Here is a 15,379-nt window from a genome sequence, read left to right as displayed (position 1 = left end):
AAAAAAATAAAATATGATTTTTTAATGTTTGCGCCTGATATTTTTTTAATGCATGCATACAAATAAATTTATACCAAACTATTTCTTGATCCAACAATTATCATGTCACCATATTCCATATACAAAAATTCATCTCATCCATCATTGTCACGCATTATAGTACATTAAAATTCATCGATACGTCCAACATGATACATATATAATGAATTAGCATCTAACACTTTTCCCTACACCTTCATTTCTCATGTATGGCTTCGGCGATTCACCAATTGATTCTTCGACGCGTAATATCTTGTTTCGAAAATCTGTGAATAGTATCATGTTCTCATATTGATTGTATGCCTCGACATCTTCGACATCATCAACTCCCAAAATCCTTTGTTTTCCCGAAATAACTATGTCTTTCTTCAAATGAGATGGATCTGTCACATAGAAAACTTGAGCGACCCGATCGGCAAGCACCCATGGGTCATCCTTGTGGCCTACGTTGTCAAAGTCAACTATTGTCAGCCTAAAGTTGTCCACAGACACGCTGGCTGGGTGTTTCACCCATTGGCACCGAAACAGTGGAATCTGCATATTTGGCCCGTAGTCTAGTTCGCAGATTTCTTCTATGAATCCGTAGTATGTGCTCTTTTGCCCAGTTGTGTCGATTGCTTCTACTCGAACGCCACTGTTTTGGCATGCACTCCTTTTGTCTTTCGCTTTTGTGTAAAATGTGTATCCATTCAGATCGTATGCTTGCCACGAGGTATACACACTTGATGGCCCGTCAGCTAGCATTTTAATTGTTCTTTCTTCCATGGTATGGCCATCTGGTAGATCGAGGTTCTTGAACCATTCAGTAAAGTGATGCTTGTGTTTCTTCATGATCCATCTATTAGATCGACCCACATTTGTTGCTTGTAATTCATGCAGGTGTTGCTCTATGTACGGCTCCACTATTGCGAATTGCTGCAGCACAGTGAAATGAGCATCTTTCACTTTTTTGTAGTCATTGTCGTGGATTCTTTTCTTCCCTTTTGTTCCTTTCCTAGATAATCTACCTTCATGTCGAGGTACCGGTAAACCAATTGCTTTTCCATCCTTTAGGTAATCAATGCAACACTCAACGACCTCCTCGGTTGTGTATCCCTCTATCATGGATCCCTCTGGGTGAGCGCGGTTCCGTACGTAGCCTTTTAGAATGGACATGTATCGTTCGAAAGGCCACATCTGATGCAGGTATAGGGGCCCAAGTGCAATTATCTAAGGCACGATATGAACTATGAGGCGTTGAAGAAAAATATCGAACTATGAGGCATGATATGAACTATGAGGCACGATATGAACCATCATATCGAAAAATGATGGAGGGAAACACATCTCAAGCTCGCACACTGTCTGTATAGCGAAAGTCCGGAGAGGACCTAACTCTTCAGGATCAATTACTTTCTGAGATATGGAATTGAAGAAATAACAGAGCTTTGTGATGACCAGCTTTACGTGAACTGGTTCGACTGCTCTAATTGCAATGGCGAGGAATACTGTGAGCATTACATGACAGTCATGGGAATTGTAGCCTGAAAGCGACAGATCTTTCATCGACACTAGTCATTTAATGTTTGAGGAGAAGCCAGTAGGCACTCTCACCCGATGTAGGGATTTGCACAATGCCATTTTCTCCTCTCTTGTCAAGGTGTAGCACGCAGGCGGTAGGTACACTTTTCCATTATTACCTTTATCCACAGGATGAAGCTCTTTCCTTATTTGCATATCCACGAGGTCCTTACGTGATTTTAGTCCATCCTTGGTCTTAGTTAGTATGTCCAGTATAGTCCCAATGGTGCTATCGAAGACATTTTTCTCTAGGTGCATGACATCGATAGAATGGCGTATGTCTAAATCTTTCCAGTACGGAAGGTACTTAAAGAAAATGGAGTGCTTCTTGAATGGAACGCTAGGGCTTGCTGGCACTTCGGCATCATTTCTCTTCCGCTTATTTGTTTCCTTCTTTTTTACCTTCCCAAAACCAACCTTCAGATTTTTGGTCATTCTAAACACTTTATCACCCTTCCATGGTTCTGGTGCCACACCTTTCTCAACAGTACCGTCGAAATATTTTGCTTGGGAGCGGTACGAGTGATTCTTTCTTAAGAAACGCTGGTGTCGCATGTACACTAGCTTCTTCGATCCCTTAAGATACCTGTACACAGTACCATCTACACAAATAATGCAACCCGTCTTTCCCTTGATCTGTCCCAATAGGGAAAACAGTGCGGTCAAGTCGTTGACGGTGACAAAGATAATTGCATGTAGCGTGAAGTACTCCCGCAGGAATTCGTCCCAAACTCGGATCCCGTGTTCCCACAAATCGCGCATATCCTCCAGCAAAGGCTCTAGAAACACATCCATGTCATTGCTAGGTTGTCGTGGTCCTTGTACAAGGATGGTCAACAAGATATACTTCCTTTTCTAACACAGCCACGTTGGGAGGTTGTACATGGTTAGGAGTACTGGCCACATGCTGTGTGAGGTGCTCAAGTCATTGAATGGATTCATTCCATTGGTGCTCAATGCAAACCTTACGTTTCTTGGGTCCTCTGCAAACTTATGATACTTTCTGTCAAATTCCTTCCACTGTCTTGCATCTGCAGGATGTCGAATCATCCCATCTTTTTTTCGCTTTTCATGATACCAGCGCATCAATTCGGCATCCCTCGGGTTTGAGAACAAACGCTTCAAATGATCTTTCACCGGAAGGTACCACATGACAAGCTGGGGAATCTTCTTTTTGTTACTGTCTTTGCATGGATCGGACTCTTCTACATCGTCAAGGGCAACATCCAAACTCTCGGACTGGCTACGGCTTGTTTTGTATCGACTACTCTTGCATGTTGGACATCTGTCCAAATCCTCGTACTCTTTACGGAATAGGATACAGTGGTTAACACACGCGTGTATCTTTCGCACACCCAGTGACAAAGGGCATATAAGCTTCTTCGCTTCATAGGTGCTTGTTGGCAGGGAGTTGGGTTGCGGAAAAAGTTTCTTCAACAGAACCAACAAGTCGTTAAAACTACTATTGGACCAACCATTTCTGGCCTTCAATCTCATAAGCTCAAGCACCGTCCACAACAATGTGGAATCCTTCTCACAGCCCTTTGCCTCATCGTACAAAAGATCATTCGCTGCCTTTTTCAATGCATCAAAGTTATCCAACCCACGAGCGGACCCAGCAACAACCTCAGGTTCAGCATGACGCAACATCTCTTCCAAATATGCAAAATTACTAACATCTACGCTGACATTACCATCATCGGCATCATCAACTGTACTGTGCTGACCATTGCCACCAACAACATCATCATCATCAACGGGTTCTACTGCATGCACTTTTTCTTCTTCTTCTTCTTCTTCTTCTTCTTCTTCTTCTTCTTTAGCTACTACAATGACATCCTCGTCCCAGCTCAACACTTCGTCGTGTACTGTAGCCTGGTTCGGAACTTGCTTGCTTGGGATCTCTCCATGATATGACCAGTTTGTGTATCCCTCAACAAATCCATGTGTGACCAAGTGTTGCTCGATTACAGATGGATCGTTCCAACTTTTCTGATTTTTGCAATGCACGCATGGACATCTAATATCTTTGGTCTTCTTAGATGCAACATTCTTCTTAGCTGCTTTCATGAATATGTCGACTCCTTCAATGTATGACGCCCGATATCTCTCTTTATTCACCCATGCCCTGTCCGCCATCTATGTATTAATTAATTAATTGCGGAAAAAATAATACAACTTTAGTTAGTTCAAATATTTTGAACAAGATAATTAAAGCTAACCAAAAATCTGCATATATAAAACATACATCTATCCCTCGGACGAATTACCAAACTACCCTTCTTTCTCTTCTTCTCTTCCTAGCTAGCTCATTCTTTTGCAGTTAACTAATATATAAATCTGCTAAAAATAAACCTATCGAAAACTGTGAGTACCCAAAATAGGACCTCTTGTGTATAAGTGCTAGTCCAGGATCAAGCTAGCACACACAGACTCAACGATAATATCACAGCCAACATCACGAAGGAATCCTAATATTTAACAATAATAATGACTGTGTTAAGCCTTATGGCTAAAGTTTACAATTATTCTGCCACAAAGGGCCTAAGGACAATATTAAAGTAGCAGCGGAAATATGATAAATGCGTAGTAGCTCCATTCAACTTGCCACAGGCAGTCAACTGGGACTCACGACCTATTCCTCGTCTTCAGCAACAAACTCCTCAGGAAACAGCGGGAACCTTTCTTCTAGAATTGGGGGAATTGCAAGGTGAGTACATGGAATACTCAGCAAGCACACAGAAATATGCATATGCAAAGCTGACAACAAAGGCAATGGCTATTTTGTATAACACAGCAATTTGCAGTTATAATCAATTTATAAACAGGTTTAAAACAATAGTTATAAATAATGGGTATTACCAACTATCCATCCACACAGGATTCGTCCACACAGGACCACATAGCTATATTCATTAACCTGCACACAGTTCATTTCCAGTTTTCACAAACTACCCCTCATGAGATATCATTGAGCATGTCCATGACCGCGGACGCGGCTATTCGAATAGATTAATTAACACTAGGTTGTACAGCTTGACCCATAAGATACATCGTCCTTTTAATGCCTGTCACGTCCCAAAACGACTCTAAAATACATCCTCTAAATTATGCCTAGAATAATTAAAATCCGTGTGAAAGCCTCCAACAATTAAAAGGTGCAAAGTTAAAAGTCAAATAAGGCTTGGGGGATTTTTGTATATTTCCTAAAAGCCTAAAATGCGTAAATAAATTTTAGTGGAATTTTCAGAGTATAAATAATAATTATTAAGAAATAAACAAAGTTAAAATGATTTTATAAAAAGAAAAACTCTAAAAAGTCCCCTTTCCCTCCCTCTCCCTCTTGGGCCGGCTCGGCCCATCTCCCTCCCCCTCCCTCTCCTCTCCTCGCGGCCCATTCGGCCTCTCCCCGCGCGCGCGTCGCTGACGGGCGGGCCCGCCCGCCACCCTCGCTGACGGGTGGGGCCCACCTGTCATCCCCTTCCTCCCGCCGCTCCCGCCGCCTCGTCCGCGCCCTAGCGCCGCCGCCGCCGCGAATCCCGCCGCCTCCCGCCGTCTCCGCGTGCAATAAAGAGAGGGAAATCACTCCCCGTGATCCCCTCTTCCTTTCCCCCCATTTTTTCCCTCTCTCTCTCGCGTTCAAACGGGCGGATTTGCCCCCGCAAATCTCGCCGGCGCCATTGATGGCGGCCGGACCTCCCGCGCCGGTTTCCTCCCTTCCCGGGCCACCCTCTCTCGACCCGGCTCTATTTAAACCCTCCCCGCACCTCCTCCGTCCGTTTCCGCCTCTCGCCGCCCTTCCTCCTCGCCGGAATCGAGCTCGCGCCGTCGCTCTCTCTCTCTCCGCCGTCGCCGTCGAGCTCCGGTCCGTCGCCGTCGTCGCCCCGGACCACCTCCCACCTCGGCGCCGCCTCCTTCGGCTTCGCCGCATCCTCCACGACCTCGTCCACCCCTCCGTTTCGGTCACCGACCGCCGGAACGCCGTCGACCCCGTCGACCCAAGCCGCGCCGCCGCCTTCCTTCGCTCCGGCCACCTTTTTCGTCGTCGCCGTCGACCTAGGGTGAGTCGTGGACCGCCGCCTATTTTCCCCCTTCCCTTCCCCTCTCTCGGCCGCCGCTCCGCCGTGCCTATGGCCGCCGCCGGCGACCATAGGGGCGCGGGCGCTGCCTCCCGCCGGCTGCGCCGGCTTGGCCGCCCTCGGGCGCGCCGAGTTGCTGCCGCGTGGGGCCCGGCCGTCAGCCGCCCGCGCCCTTAGGTGCGGCTGACGCGTGGGACCCACGGCGTCGGCCGGTGAGCCCGGGTGCACCCAGTCCACCGTGGACCGTGAGGCTGCCGCGTGGGGTGGACCCGGTCCGCGCGCCCCCTCCCCTCGGCTGACGCAATAAACCCTTTTAAAATTAGAGTAAAATCCTTTTCTTTTCCGTTGGTCGTGTAGATGCTGCAGCTTCGGAAGATCCGCTCTTCGTGGAAGTTGAAGCCGACGTTTGGGAAAGCGAGCAAGGCAAGTCACATCATCCTTGAACATATTGAATCCTAGTTTATAAAGTTATTTTGATTTAAATTATTGCATTATCGCTTTATTTAAATTCCCGCGTTATCACTGTTTTATCTAGCCATGCCTATGTACCTTTGTTATGACCTTATTATTGTTATTGTTATTATTACCTTGTTCACCCTAGAATAAACAAAACCCCAACTAGTGGACACTCTACTCATGGTACCACTAGTATGATTTTAGGTAGATGCTTCACTGGTTAATTAGGCAACATTAGGTGGTTTTACAACTCTAGACTTTGGGATATTCATATCACCTGGACACTATGGAATGGTTGGATTATTGTAGAATTGGATTCACACCTCCCCCTCTATTCAAAATCCTCAAAATGGTTTTAGGCTGGGCTCGGGGTGCATGGTTTTGTTAGTAGCACCTCGGCCATATAAGGACCGGTCTTCGGGCCTCTGTTGCAAAGCACTACCGTACTTCCACATGTCTAGTGGGTAAGGCTTAGTTTGTGGCTCAGTCTGGTTATAAACAAAAGTACACGGATGGAGATGGATGAAGTCGGGGGTCGATGGACATCTCTAGGGCAAAGGAAGGCTACACGAGCTGCGGCCCGGTAGTCGAGATGTCATGGCACAGGGCCGGTGTCCTGCTGCTAGGGGCTCAGTCCTGCCTACCTGTCCCGGAGGTTCCGGCCGTAGGTGGGGTTGGGTCGGTACTCTTGTCTATGGCTAGGATGGGTTGGAAACTATGTCACGTCTTCCGTCCGTATACCGTGGTGGTATGTGGCACGTGGTTACACATGAGGAAGATGTGTCTTGTGGGTAAAGATGTACACCTCTGATCAGAGTATAATCTATTCGAATAGCCGCGCCCTCGGTTATGGGCAAGCCGAGCAATGTACCCAAGTTAGTGTTTTAATTCTTAAAACCTGCTTAACAACTAAAATGTGGAATGGTTGGCCTAGGTTGGCTTGGGACGAGCTGGGACCCAGGGTCGGGTTGCCAGTTCGGTCTGAATCATCGTAGGCCTTGGGTTAAGGCAGGTTCGTGTGGGTTCACGGCCTTGTTTAATAATATTGTATAGCTCTAGGATCGTATTTACAAAATAGCTTTGAGCAACTAAATGTCTTTTAATGTTGTTTGCTGCAAACCCTAACCCTTTATATTATAACCCCCTTGTACTCCCTTGCATTTATCCTGCACTTGTGGGTGTGTCTTGTTGAGTACGGTGGTTGTACTCAGTCTTGCTCAATTTTTCCCAAACCCAGAAGAGGAGCCCCTGGATGAGGAAGGCTTTGGTGTCTAGCTCGTGCCTGCCGTCAAGCGCCTGTGGTCGTCGCCCTAGTCTTCCGCTGTTTCCCGTTTGTCTTTGTGTGTGCTGGGCCTTCGCCGCCCATGTAATAAATTAACTATTTACGCTTCCGCTTGTTAAACTCTGAACTGTGTCAACTTTTGGTGTACCTTACCTCCCGGGACAAGGAATAATGCACACACGTAAGGAACGCCCGTTGGGTTAATTCTGGTCGTGACAATGCCCATGCACAAGTGTCACACTTCAGGTTGTGTGCGGCCAAAAATCCTTTCTTATTTGTAAAAATCCTTTAGTCTCTCTCTGTCCTGCTGCTTCATTTATCGTCAAAATCTGATCTTTAAAATGTTGCTTTTCTCTTTTGTTTGAAGATGGCCGGCAGCATCAACCGTCGTGGTCTGGACCTGACCGGCTTCGTTTTGGAGCTGCGGGGCATGTGCGTTGTCTTAGGGTATTCGCATGGAGTGGACTACCAGGGCAAGCAGCTCCCGGAGCAGGAGGGTGACGATGCAGAGCCCCACGCTGCTTGGGAGGTTACTGTAGTGATCCTCACTGGCTCACCCGAGAGGACTTCGTTGGCAGTCACCGTGGGTGGAGATTCTTTCTCCGCCGCTTGCCAGAACGCCGCTCTCCTTGCCATCGGCACTCTTCACCAGCTCTACCCGGACGAGTTGCAGCACTCGCCCTACCGCTACCACCCTCGCCGCGGAGGAGCCCGCGACTACGCCACCTTCCGGGATGCTAGCTCGGAGGATGACGCTACCATCAGGCACCTGGCACGCATGGTGGAGGCGTACGACGCGGCCCGTATCGACTTCCATCAGATGGTGCGTCGCGGGTTGGTCGAGAACAACATGAAGATCCTGGAGCTGCGTCAGGAGAATCTGCAGCTGAAGAAGGACCTAGACGCAGTGGAGGCGCAGCTGCGTCAGCTCAAGATCGCCCAGGGAGAGGTCGGTCGCCCCAAGTGTCGCCGCGTCTGCCGCAGCCTGAAGATCACTGCCCGCAAGAGTACCTCCAGGCCCGAGCTTGTTCGTCAGTCCCTGGCGTGGACCTGCTTCGTCGAGACCCCTTGTGCCGAGCCCGCGCCCGTGGTTCCTCAGGAGGATGGAGCCTCCGGCGTTGGCAGCACGGAGGATGCGCTGCTGCTCACCTTCCGCCCTGGCCCGTCGCAGCAGTAGACGAGCAGTTAGTAGGCTTGCGTGTGTGTTCTTCTCGTTTGTTTTTCTGCTAGAGTCGTATGGGGCATGGTTATGCCGGTGTGTGGTATAACTGTGTCGGAGCCTGTCTTTATTTTATTTGCTTAAGCAACTTGAACTTTAATGGACCAATTTAATAGCAGTAATAAATTCAAGAATTATGGTAGTCGTGGGTGGTTAGTTTTAATTGTCAGCTCTCTCTGTTTGCTGGTTCTGGGTGGGGTTTTCAGATGGTGACAACCAGGAGAAGTGCTGCTACCGGTGAAGGCAGTCACCCCGAAGGCAGCAACCACAACAACCATGGCAGCCCACCTCCACCTCCTCCCCCTCCTCCACCACCACCACCAGACACCAACGCCATCCTCACCCAAATCCTCGCCCAGCAGGCCAACATGATGGCTGCTTTCCTCCACCACATCCAAAATCCGCCACAACATAATGCTCCACCACCACCCCCACAACACTCTAAACTCGCCGAGTTCCTCCGCATCCGTCCACCTACCTTCTCTAGCTCCAATAACCCCGTGGATGCGTTGGATTGGTTGCATGCCGTGGGGAAAAAGTTAGACACCGTGCAGTGCAGTGATGAGGAGAAAGTCATCTTCGCCGCCCACCAACTGCAGGGGCCCGCATCTCTATGTTGGGACCATTTCCAGGCTACGCAGCCAAAGGGGCAGCCTATTACTTGGGCCCGCTTCACCGCCGCTTTCCGGAGAACCCATGTGCCCGCCGGAGTCATGGCCCTTAAGAAAAGGGAATTCCGAGAGTTGAAGCAAGGCAACCGCTCCATGATGGAGTATTTGCATGAGTTTAACAACCTGGCCCGGTACGCCCTGGAGGATATTCGTGAAGATGAGGAGAAGCAAGAGAAGTTCTTGGCAGGAATGGACCCTGAGCTGTCCGTGCGTCTTGTCTCCGGGGACTATCCGGATTTCCAACGTCTGGTGGACAAGAGCATCCGCTTGGAAGCCAAGCACAAGGAACTGGAGTCGCACAAGCGTCGCTTGGCGAATTTCCGCAACCAACAGGGGGCTAACCAAAGGGTCCGCTACACCAATCCCTATCCAGGGGGATCCTCCTTGCAGCAGCAACAGCAGCAACAACCTCGCTCCGCGCCCCGACCTCAATTCGTGGTGCGTGTCCCACAGCCGCAGCAACAGCAGAGTCAGCAAGGGACTCGTGCGCCCCGTCCTCCTACGCCAGCTGTGCAGCCTGGTCAAGGCCGCCGGGACGCTCAAGGTCAGCAGCGTCTGTGCTTCAACTGCTTCGAGCCTGGGCACTTTGCGGATAAATGCCCAAAGCCGAGGCGCCAGCAAGGCCAAGCGCCTCCCCGCTCCAACAACGGTGGTAAGGATGTCATTCGGGGTCGTGTGAACCACGTGATGGCCGAGGACGTGCTGACAACTCCAGACGTCATCTTTGGTACGTTCCCCATTCATTCCATCCCTGCTACCATTTTGTTCGACTCTGGAGCTTCCCACTCGTTTATGTCTGTGCCATTCGTGGGGAGAAATCAGTTGGGGGTAGAAAGGCTTAGGAACCCTCTGCTCATCACCACCCCTGGAGGGGTTATGACAGCAAAGTATTATAGCCATGCCGTTCCTATAGAAATTCAGGGAATTCCTTTTCTCTCGGATCTGATTCTTCTAGACACCAAGAACTTGGATGTGATCCTTGGGATGAATTGGTTGGCTCAATTCCAAGGAGTAGTGGATTGTGCAAGACGCACTATCACTCTGTACCGAGGGCCGGAACAACCGGTTGTTTTCTTTGCACCCCCAACCTCTGTCGGCAGTTCAGAACTTCATCAGATAAAACTGTCGGAAATCCCCATCGTCAGGGAGTTCGGAGACGTGTTTCCGGAAGAACTACCCGGTATGCCGCCCAAGCGAGAGATTGAGTTCCGGATAGATCTTGCTCCAGGAACCGCTCCTCTGTACAAGCGACCCTACCGTATGGCAGCAAATGAACTGGCCGAAGTCAAGAAACAGTTGGAAGAGTTGAAAGAAAAGGGGTATATACGGCCGAGTATTTCCCCCTGGGGTGCTCCTGTGATTTTTGTGGAGAAGAAAGACAAGACGAAAGAGGATGTGCGTTGACTACAGAGCTCTCAATGAAGTTACTATCAAAAACAAGTACCCTCTTCCCCGGATCGATGATCTGTTCGATCAGCTTAAAGGTGCCACGGTATTCTCCAAGATTGATCTTCGTTCCGGATATCACCAGTTGCGCATCCGTGAAGAAGACATCCCGAAGACCGCATTCACCACGCGATACGGACTGTATGAATTCACAGTGATGTCGTTTGGTTTAACCAATGCTCCTGCCTTCTTCATGAACTTAATGAACAAAGTGTTCATGGAATACTTGGATAAGTTTGTTGTGGTTTTCATTGACGACATTCTGGTGTACTCACAATTAGAGGAAGACCATCAGCACCATCTCCGTCTGGTGTTGGGAAAGTTGCGGGAACATCAATTGTATGCCAAACTTAGCAAGTGTGAGTTTTGGTTGTCCGAAGTCAAATTCTTAGGACACGTGATATCTGCTAAAGGAGTTGCTGTGGACCCCGAAACAGCGACCGCCGTCACTGATTGGAAGCAACCCAAGACAGTCACTCAAATTCGCAGTTTTTTGGGTTTGGCAGGATACTACCGGAGGTTCATCGAGAACTTCTCCAAAATCGCTCGACCCATGACACAGTTGTTGAAGAAAGAAGAGAAATTTGTGTGGAGCCCGCAATACGAGAAGGCATTCCAAACTCTCAAGGAAAGGCTGGTTTCCTCGCCGGTTTTAATCTTACCGGATACTCGCAAGGACTTCATGGTGTACTGTGACGCTTCGCGCCAAGGATTGGGGTGCGTGCTCATGCAGGAAGGTCATCTGGTAGCCTATGCCTCACGCCAGCTACGGCCTCATGAAGGCAACTACCCTACCCATGATTTGGAGTTAGCCGCGGTGGTTCATGCTCTAAAAATCTGGCGGCACTATCTCATTGGGAATCGCTGTGAAATATATACTGATCATAAGAGTTTGAAATACATCTTCACCCAGTCGGATCTGAATCTTCGGCAGAGGAGATGGTTAGAACTCATCAAGGATTATGATGTGGGAATTCACTATCATCCTGGTAAGGCCAACGTGGTTGCCGACGCTCTATGTCGAAAAAGCCATTGCAACACTCTTAACGTCCGTGGCATTCCAGCCAAACTTAATCAACAGATGGAAGCCCTGAACCTAAGCATAGTTGGTCGTGGATTCTTGGCTACGCTGGAAGCCAAGCCTACCTTGCTCGATCAAATCCGCGAGGCCCAGAAGAATGATCCGGATATGCGTGGACTCCTCAAGAATATGAAATAGGGTAAAGCCGCTGGTTTCACAGAGGATGAACACGGAACCCTATGGAACGGAAATCGGGTGTGCGTTCCAGACGACAAAGAACTTAGACAGCTGATACTTCAGGAAGCTCACGAAAGTCCTTATTCCATCCACCCTAGCAGTACGAAGATGTACTTAGACTTGAAAGGGAAATACTGGTGGGTTAGTATGAAGCGGGAAATTGCAGAGTTCGTGGCCCTTTGTGATGTGTGCCAGCGTGTCAAGGCAGAGCACCAACGACCGGCCGGACTTCTCCAACCTCTCCAAGTACCAGAATGGAAATGGGATGAAATTGGGATGGATTTCATCACCGGACTTCCAAAAACCCAGGGCGGTTATGATTCTATATGGGTAGTCGTGGATCGACTAACCAAGGTGGCTCGGTTTATTCCTGTGAAGACCACCTATGGAGGGAACAAACTAGCTGAGCTCTACTTCGCTAGGATCGTGAGTCTCCATGGCGTTCCTAAGAAAATTGTATCTGATAGGGGAAGCCAATTCACCTCTCACTTTTGGAAGAAGCTCCAAGAAGAGCTGGGTACCCAATTAAATTTCAGCACCGCGTATCACCCGCAGACAGATGGACAGACCGAGCGTCTAAATCAGATCCTAGAAGATATGCTTCGCGCATGTGTCCTAGATTTCGGGAAGACCTGGGATAAGAGTCTCCCCTATGCCGAGTTCTCCTACAATAACAGCTACCAAGCCAGCATACAAATGGCACCCTATGAAGCGTTGTATGGACGCAAATGCCGGACACCGCTATTGTGGGACCAAGTTGGGGAAAACAAGTGTTCGGGGCTGATATCCTGAGAGAAGCTGAAGCTAAAGTCAGAACCATTCGGGATAATCTAAAGGTGGCACAGTCCCGGCAAAAGAGTTATGCAGATAACCGACGCCGTAATCTGGAATTCGTAGTGGATGATTTTGTGTACCTTCGGGTCACGCCATTGCGAGGTGTACATAGGTTTCAGACGAAAGGGAAGCTCGCACCTCGGTTTGTGGGTCCTTTCCGTATCATTGCTCGACGCGGGGAAGTCGCTTACCAGTTGGAGCTGCCCGTTTCCTTGGGCAACGTGCATGATGTGTTCCATGTGTCGCAACTCAAGAAATGCCTTCGAGTGCCGTCCGAGCAGGCCGACTCAGAGCAGATTGTAGTTTGCGAAGACTTGACCTACGTGTAGAGACTAGTGAAAATCCTGGACACCATGGAGCGCAGGACCAGGAACCGGGTAATCCGTTTTTGCAAGATCCAATGGAGCAACCACGCTGAGGAAGAACCTACTTGGGAGCGTGAAGACGAGATGAAGGCAGCCCATCCCAATCTCTTCGCCAGTTCTTCCGAATCTCGGGGTCGAGATTCCGTTTAAGGGGGGTAGGTTTGTCACGTCCCAAAACGACTCTAAAATACATCCTCTAAATTATGCCTAGAATAATTAAAATCCGTGTGAAAGCCTCCAACAATTAAAAGGTGCAAAGTTAAAAGTCAAATAAGGCTTGGGGGATTTTTGTATATTTCCTAAAAGCCTAAAATGCGTAAATAAATTTTAGTGGAATTTTCAGAGCACAAATAATAATTATTAAGAAATAAACAAAGTTAAAATGATTTTATAAAAAGAAAAACTCTAAAAAGTCCCCTTTCCCTCCCTCTCCCTCTTGGGCCGGCTCGGCCCATCTCCCTCCCCCTCCCTCTCCTCTCCCCGCGGCCCATCCGGCCTCTCCCCGCGCGCCCGCCGCTGACGGACGGGCCCGCCCGCCACCCTCGCTGATGGGTAGGGCCCACCCGTCATCCCCTTCCTCCCGCCGCTCCCGCCGCCTCGTCCGCGCCCTAGCGCCGCCGCCGCCGCGAATCCCGCCGCCTCCCGCCGTCTCCGCGTGCAATAAAGAGAGGGAAATCACTCCACGTGATCCCCTCTCCCTTTCCCCCCATTTTTTCCCTCTCTCTCTCGCGTTCAAACGGGCGGATTTGCCCCCGCAAATCTCGCCGGCGCCATTGATGGCGGCCGGACCTCCCGCGCCGGTTTCCTCCCTTCCCCGGCCACCCTCTCTCGACCCGGCTCTATTTAAACCCTCCCCGCACCTCCTCCATCCGTTTCCGCCTCTCGCCGCCCTTCCTCCTCGCCGGAATCGAGATCGCGCCGTCGCTCTCTCTCTCCGCCGTCGCCGTCGAGCTCCGGTCCGCCGCCGTCGTCGCCCCGGACCACCTCCCACCTCGGCGCCGCCTCCTTCGGCTTCGCCGCATCCTCGCCAACCTCGTCCACCCCTCCGTTTCGGTCGCCGACCGCCGGAACGCCGTCGACCCCGTCGACCCGAGCCGCGCCGCCGCCTTCCCTCGCTCCGGCCGCCTTTTTCGTCGTCGCCGTCGACCTAGGGTGAGCCATGGACCGCCGCCTCTTTTCCCCCTTCCCTTCCCCTCTCTCGGCCGCCGCTCCGCCGTGCCTATGGCCGCCGCCGGCGACCATAGGGGCGCGGGCGCTGCCTCCCGCCGGCTGCGCCGGCTTGGCCGCCCTCGGGCGCGTCGAGTGGCTGCCGCGTGGGGCCCGGCCGTCAGCCGCCCGCGCCCTTAGGTGCGGCTGACGCGTGGGACCCACGGCGCCGGCCGGTGTGAGCCCGGGTGCACCCGGTCCACCGTGGACCGTGAGGCTGCCGCGTGGGGTGGACCCGGTCCGCTCGCCCCCTCCCCTCGGCTGACGCAATAAACCCTTTTAAAATTAAAATTTAAATGAAGAAATTCGCAAATATTCATTTAAAGAGCATATAAACTTCAAATGACCATAACTTGGCCATTTGAACTCGGAATTGGACCGTTCAAGTCTCTAATTTTTCCTTAAGAAGTCAAGAACCCATTTTTGGGCTTTGTTCCTGCTTGTTATATGGAGTTTATTAGAGTAAAAGCCTTTTCTTTTCCGTTGGTCGTGTAGACGCTGCAGCTTCGGAAGATCCGCTCTTCGTGGAAGTTGAAGCCGACGTTTGGGAAAGGGAGCAAGGCAAGTCACATCATCCTTGAACATATTGAATCCCAGTTTATAAAGTTATTTTGATTTAAATTACTGCATTATCGCTTTATTTAAATTCCCGCGTTATCACTGTTTTATCTAGCCATGCCTATGTACCTTTGTTATGACCTTATTATTGTTATTGTTATTATTACCTTGTTCACCCTAGAATAAACAAAACCCCAACTAGTGGACACTCTACTCATGGTACCACTAGTATGATTTTAGGTAGATGCTTCGCTGGTTAATTAGGCAACATTAGGTGGTTTTACAACTCTAGACTTTGGGATATTCATATCACCTGGACACTATGGAATGGTTGGATTATTGTGGAATTGGATTCACACCTCCCCCTCTATTCAAAATCCTCAAAATGGTTTTAGGCTGGGCTCGG

The 15,379-nt window shown here is 49.8% G+C and overlaps 1 protein-coding gene across 1 annotated transcript; it reads right to left on the bottom strand.

Annotated features, from left to right (window-relative positions):
* Positions 1 to 207: 207 nt before the first annotated feature.
* LOC107279367 (uncharacterized) lies at positions 208 to 3,738 on the bottom strand. Its single transcript, XM_066305852.1, has 4 exons — positions 2,569 to 3,738; positions 1,719 to 2,454; positions 1,333 to 1,562; positions 208 to 1,215 (listed from the first exon to the last, which is right to left on the bottom strand). Exons 1-4 carry the CDS (start codon positions 3,736 to 3,738, stop codon positions 208 to 210), a joined length of 3,144 nt encoding a protein of 1,047 aa, XP_066161949.1.
* Between the last annotated feature and the right edge of the window lie 11,641 nt (positions 3,739 to 15,379).

This window comes from Oryza sativa, chromosome 11, assembly GCF_034140825.1.
Source record: "Oryza sativa Japonica Group chromosome 11, ASM3414082v1".
Lineage (NCBI taxonomy): Eukaryota > Viridiplantae > Streptophyta > Magnoliopsida > Poales > Poaceae > Oryza > Oryza sativa.
Note: the sequence above shows the minus strand (reverse complement) of the source record. Positions and strands in the feature narration are given on the sequence as shown.

Excerpts from the sequence above, each read along its gene's own strand:
- LOC107279367 (XM_066305852.1), bottom strand. The coding sequence starts at position 3,738 with ATGGCGGACAGGGCATGGGTGAATAAAGAGAGATATCGGGCGTCATAC. Across the intron at positions 1,563-1,718 it reads GCTTCATCCTGTGGATAAAG|GCTACAATTCCCATGACTGT; the intron begins GTAATAATGGAA and ends TGTCGCTTTCAG. Across the intron at positions 1,216-1,332 it reads CATCATTTTTCGATATGATG|ATGTGGCCTTTCGAACGATA; the intron begins GTTCATATCGTG and ends TACCTGCATCAG.